Source organism: Phyllobates terribilis, unplaced genomic scaffold, assembly GCF_046119375.1.
Source record: "Phyllobates terribilis strain yellow unplaced genomic scaffold, ASM4611937v1 Scaffold_2__4_contigs__length_985480577, whole genome shotgun sequence".
Taxonomy (NCBI): domain Eukaryota; kingdom Metazoa; phylum Chordata; class Amphibia; order Anura; family Dendrobatidae; genus Phyllobates; species Phyllobates terribilis.
This window is the reverse complement of record NW_027362762.1, coordinates 356,287,688-356,293,687: the sequence shown is the minus strand read 5'-3', so window position 1 is coordinate 356,293,687 and position 6,000 is coordinate 356,287,688. Positions and strand designations below refer to the sequence as shown.

Sequence of the window (6,000 nt, the reverse complement as noted above, 5' to 3'; positions counted from 1 at the left end):
CAGTCTCATGGCTGAGAGGTTCAGCCCAAAGTTGGATTGGCAATCTGCTGACAATAGAAGGTGGAAAAGCAGCTAGCCATTTCTCAATCCATGCTATTATTAATAAACTTTCACAACACATTTTCAATATGCGTCACTGTGAAAATGATTGACAATCGTGTTATTTCCAGAACTTTTTCTTTTTAGCTGTGAGATTGCCCTAATAACTCACTGCAATGCTATACGGAGTATTATTTTTCACAGTTTTTTTCTTGGATCCATCAGTTTGCAATCTGTTTGGGAATCTTCAGGGCAACCATGAGGAAGCGGACATTTTCCACAGCTCCGGCGGCAGTATAATGAGCTGTAAATCTCTGTTCTCCTCCTAACCCAAGGGACACAAACCATATTGCGCTGTTTGGCTAATAGTGGCTCTCAAAGACTACAGCATTCAAGAATCCACTTTATTCTTTGTTAGCTCCTATTAGCCAAACGGCACAATTGTTTTATACTGTTTGGGCTAACAGTACAGTAAACCTGTTGTCAAACAGCTCCGCTCTATTGATAGCATGCAATATATTTTCTTTATGTTGATTGCTTTTTACAGGTACATTTATGATATAAAATTCACCTCCTGTCTCATCACAGGCTCCATCTGCTTATCTATTCTCCCTCCATACTTTACACTGCAGCATAGCTTATTTAGTTTGACTGCTTATGCATCAACACAAGCCATTCACAAGCTTTGAAAAAAATTATTGCAACTAAGATATGATAATATTACTAGGTAACTCCCATAAAATGTACTGATGCCCTGACTAAAATGTCTAAGTATCGCACTTTTCTCTGCATATTAGACCCTGTGAAAACTTTAGAAGAGCATGTGACAATTTTATTCTCTATTCAATTCATGTATATTTCACCAGATGCATTGACAATTAGTTCTGTAAAACCGCCACATAATTGCCAAAAAGAGTGCCCATACATATAGGAGAAAGGAGGTCAGCCATACCCACCAAACCTGGAGGGACCAGGCCCCTAACTTATATGTATGAATGTGCGCCATTTCTCCCCAACAGATGATTTTGAGTGAAGACCTCCGATCATGCGCAGTGTGCCTCTCTGAAGCCAGCACCCATACACCCGGCTTCAGAGGATCAATGATGCGAGGGGAAGAAGCCGCGCACCAGGTATGTATAGCGCTAGCGATTACACCGGCGCTTGTTAGTCATGTTATCACACTCACAGGGGTCTGATAATATGCTAAGTGGGCTGACTAGTCTGAGGACACTAACGCCCCCTCGACTAGTCAAAGCCCTCATTTACATATCATAAACGGACTTTAGAAAACTTTTTCTAAAGTTCTGTTTATGTGTGTAATGTAACACAGGGACTGTTAGGCAGGGCGTTTATATGTATATGCACACGCAACTGCAGGTGGTTCTGGGGGCATGGAGGTCCAGACAGGTTCCCTTTAAAAAAAAGTACAGTGGGCATGAGATTTTTATAAATCCCATACACTTTGCTGGAACTGTAATATGAAGCGGAAAAACAAACCAAATACTCATTATGGGAATGTAGCCTTAGGGTGTTTTCATATTGCGCTCTGTGTCCCCATCGGGGCATATGTCCGAAATCCCCCGCATAACGGGGTTCGGACTTATGCGCTGATGGGGGCCATAGACTGCAGTGGTGGGAGTTGTACGCCTACAGAAGGCAGACACTCAGATGTAGGCTGCTGCGTCTGAGTGTCCGCCTCCTGTGGGTGTACACTCCCGAAAAAAGTGCATGACAGAGCGAACGTTCACTCTGGAGTTACCATTGCAGTCTATGGCCCCCGTCAGTGCATATGTCCGGACCCTGTTATGTGGGGGATTTCGGACGAATACCCCAACGGGGGCACAGAACGCAATGTGAAAGCACCCTTAGGCTACATTCCCACGATGTGCTTTTGGTGCGTTTTTGATGTTGCAGAATGTCTGCACCTATTAATTAAATTAGTTTAATTGCATTTTTTCATTGCTTTTTTGTATGCGGTATTTCAACGTGCATTTTTATCTCGTTTTCTCGATGCGGTTTTTGACTCTGCTTGGTGTGGCATTCTTTAAAGGGAATTTGTCAGCAAGTTTTTCCTACCTCATCTGAGAGCAGCCTGATGTAGGCAAAGAGAAGCTGAATCCAATGATGTATCACTTACATTACTGGGTATAGACGTTCTCACACAATCAGAGCTTTTAGATTCAGAATGAAGCAGAGCTGAGAAAGCTAATTCCGCCCATACCAGGTTCTGTTTATACAGTGTCTATAGACAGTGAGCTGCCTATCACAGGAGGGGGCGTTGCTGGACTAGCCTGGAAATATTAATCTCTTAGTGATAAATCCTTCACAATTAGCAAACAACAGCACACACGTTAATAAGTGACACTTCCCTGAATTCTGTGATTCAGCCTCTATCTCCTGCTGTCTTCGGTTTATATTGCAAACACCTGCTGACAGATTCCCTTTAAATAAAGCTGGAATGTTTTTGAAACTTTCTAGTATTTTGATTTCACTGAACTTTATTGACATACGTAGGTGCGGATCACATGCGTTTTTGATGCTTTTTTTGCTGCAGATTTTCCGTATCTAATGTAAGTCTATGGGGAAAATCTGCACAGAAAACTTATCGTACTGCAAGAGTAATTGACATGTTCAGTACTTGGTTAGTATTTTACCTCAGTATTCATAAGCCAAAACCAGGAGAGGAACAATCAGAAACAAGGTATAATAGAAACACGTCACCACTTCTGTATTTATCACCCACTCCTGGAAATACTGATGTAAAATACTGAGGTGTGAACGTGGCCTTAGTCCGCCCTTCTGTTGCTGGAGGTGGCAGTGGCCACATTTCTCCTGCAGGCCTCATGTAATACAGTAGACAGCGCCCATTGCTCTATAAGGCAGCCATGTCACAGGTCGTCACAGCCCCCCGGGCACTCACTGTGGGGGAGATCACACAGGGATCAGGATAAAGTCTTCTGCATTTGTTTTTTCACTCTGGATGCAAATATTAGAAATTCATTTATGCTATATGTGTAGATGCCCAGAGCAAAACAAAATAATATATAGAAAACATTTCCTGGCATTGGAGGAGCCCAAACAAGTGAAAGAGGGAAATGTCTGCAGTATGCTGCCCATCTCCTCTATTGCAGCTGCTCTTCATGTGCACATGTCAAAACAAGCAAGCCCCTAACATGTGTCTTAGAAGCCGTGTGTGAATGCAGCCCAATTAAAAAAAAAAAAAACTGGGTCCACGGTGACGTCATAAAATCTCGCTGCAGCAGAGCCCGCCCCTCAGCACGGCTGCATGACGTCACTGGCCCGCCCCCTCCTGCGCTGCAGAGCTCGTCAGGCTGCACAGGCTACTACATCGCCAATGAACTAGGAGCCAGCTGCAACATCTCAGCACCATCCCGAGCGGGCACACAGGGCACAGAGCAGGCGCCGCACCGAGCACATCATGGGTGAGTGGTCCCCGCGCTTGTCAGTGAGATCTGCCCCCTGTGCCGGAAACCGCTATCTGCTCCGTTACTGAGGCTGAACCGAACTTTGCAAAGTTTCACTCCAGTGCAGCCTGTATGGGAATGTACCAGGTGTGAGGGCACCGGCGGTCCTGTATGGGAATGTATCAGGTGTGAGGGCACCGGCGGTCCTGTATGGGAATGTACCAGGTGTGAGGGCACCGGCGGTCCTGTATGGGAATGTACCAGGTGTGAGGGCACCGGCGGTCCTGTATGGGAATGTACCAGGTGTGAGGGCACCGGCGGTCCCGTATGGGAATGTATCAGGTGTGAGGGCACCGGCGGTCCCGTATGGGAATGTATCAGGTGTGAGGGCACCGGCGGTCCCGTATGGGAATGTATCAGGTGTGAGGGCACCGGCGGTCCCGTATGGGAATGTATCAGGTGTGAGGGCACCGGGGGTCCCGTATGGGAATATATCAGGTGTGAGGGCACCGGCGGTCCCGTATGGGAATGTATCAGGTGTGAGGGCACCGGCGGTCCCGTATGGGAATGTACCAGGTGTGAGGGCACCGGCGGTCCCGTATGGGAATGTATCAGGTGTGAGGGCACCGGCAGTCCCGTATGGGAATGTATCAGGTGTGAGGGCACCGGCAGTCCCGTATGGGAATGTATCAGGTGTGAGGGCACCGGCAGTCCCGTATGGGAATGTACCAGGTGTGAGGGCACCGGCGGTCCCGTATGGTAATGTGCCAGGTGAGGGGACAGAAACTTTATGAATAAGAGCAATGTGTGACCATTTCATCACCCTTCACGATTTCTGTGCTCATCCCCACAAGGGAGTGTTATGTGCTAATTTCCTATTAAGCATTGATTTAATATTGCTGGAATGAATGGGGATGACACAGCCGAGCTTATACTAGAGGAAGAGCGGGCGAACCATCCTGATCTTCTCATTAACTGAAGAACTCTCTGAGATTTAGGAATATGGCGCGGTTTATGTTATAGTGACTGTTCTAATCACTTATATCTTTGTTGTGCTTGTGGGGCTATGGCTGGTTTACATCAGGGGCATTTAATGCAGGCGCACATAATGTCTGGGTATATCTATAAAGTGGCATAAATATCCCACCATATGGGGGGCGAGGAGAGGGCCATATCCCATCCACAGGGGTGGTGTGGGGGCTGTGACCTGTCTATGGGGGGGGAGGATGTGGCTGTATCCCATCCACATGGGGGATGTTACCCGTCCACTGAGGATCCTGTATGACCGCTTGCATGTATACATACTGTGTTGCCCCATAACAGTGGTGTTATATTTTAACACTAAGCCCCTTGTGATAAAAGCGAGTAAGATGGGATGAGACAAACTTTAATGATGTTGCGCCAACATGGCTAGCTAATGCATGAAACCTATTTCTCATATTCCGTGAGATACATTTACTCCATGATATTTAGAAATGTAATTACCCAGTTTTATATCTGAGGAATCTAAAGGGCGAGATCAATTCTTTTTATTTTCTTCATTTCTATTAATCCTATTGACAAAGTCCTCAATAATCTCACCCAGGAATCGTCTCATACTATTGAGTGTGTGACAATATCCTATTCTTCTCCTTCTACGAAGACGTTTCTGTGATTCTGGGGGTTTCTGGATGCCCCCTGTACGTGCTCTCTGTGCAGTTAGCTGCTATATGGAATTGTTGTGCACAGCAGGTTTCTGACCGGTTCCTAATGCACTTATCGGGGCCTGGCATGTATGAACAGTGCCCTACCTATTTTGGGGGTTCGTAGATTACAGTCTCCTTGAAGTAAGGATGGTCATCCACGTTTTGGTTAGCATTGTCGCTTCCCTAGTCTCGTGATTTTATGGCAGGGAATAAACCATGTTGTGCTCTCCTTAGGGCTGGTAATCTGCTGTCTCGTTCTCTACTTAAAGTAGGCTTACTGTGAGGACACGGGATATTAGGAGTGGAATTATGCAGTGTGGCAGTAAGGGTTACTTACATGTGAATTGATATCCTACATGTCTGATGGAACATTTAATCACCGGTGAAAATGTAAAAAACAAATCCGCTTTTTCCGTAGAGTATTATTTTGGAGCCACAATATGTCACAGGGAGGTGAAGGGATCTGATGTGTTGAGTAAAAGCACTGAGTGCTTCTCCATCTGCTTAGCCGTCCTTAACAGTTTGGTTTTGTCATCTTAAAAAAACAGCTGGATTTTAAAGCTGGAATGGAAATAGACCAAGGATCTCAGATGGCTTTTTGATCAGGAGCCAACACCTCTTTTATAAATGCTAAATTCTGCTTGATAAAGCTACCTTATTCTTTCATATGCACCTAGGTGGGAGAGATCGTTGCGTTTGAGACTTTTATCTGTGGGTTTTCTATACAGCTACAGGAAATCTAACTGCACCATATTGGCTCAGAGATCTGATGCTCAAAGATTTTTCTCTGACCATTAATTCAGTTCTAGAAATGTGGGATCAGTCTTATTTTTGAGACCACATCTGCACTG

At 45.5% G+C, this 6,000-nt stretch overlaps 1 protein-coding gene across 2 annotated transcripts in view; it reads left to right on the top strand.

Moving 5' to 3' along the window:
* Nucleotides 1–3,333: 3,333 nt before the first annotated feature.
* The window catches only part of GPM6B (glycoprotein M6B), a 154,023-nt gene continuing 151,356 nt past the window's right edge, over nucleotides 3,334–6,000 (top strand). The window contains exon 1 of one of the 2 annotated variants that reach the window (XM_073664635.1): nucleotides 3,334–3,482. In XM_073664635.1, the coding sequence (XP_073520736.1) occupies nucleotides 3,479–3,482 (4 nt within the window). In that variant the 5' untranslated portion in view covers nucleotides 3,334–3,478. The remainder of the gene's footprint in view (nucleotides 3,483–6,000) is intronic. The other variant, XM_073664632.1, reaches the window with a different exon arrangement.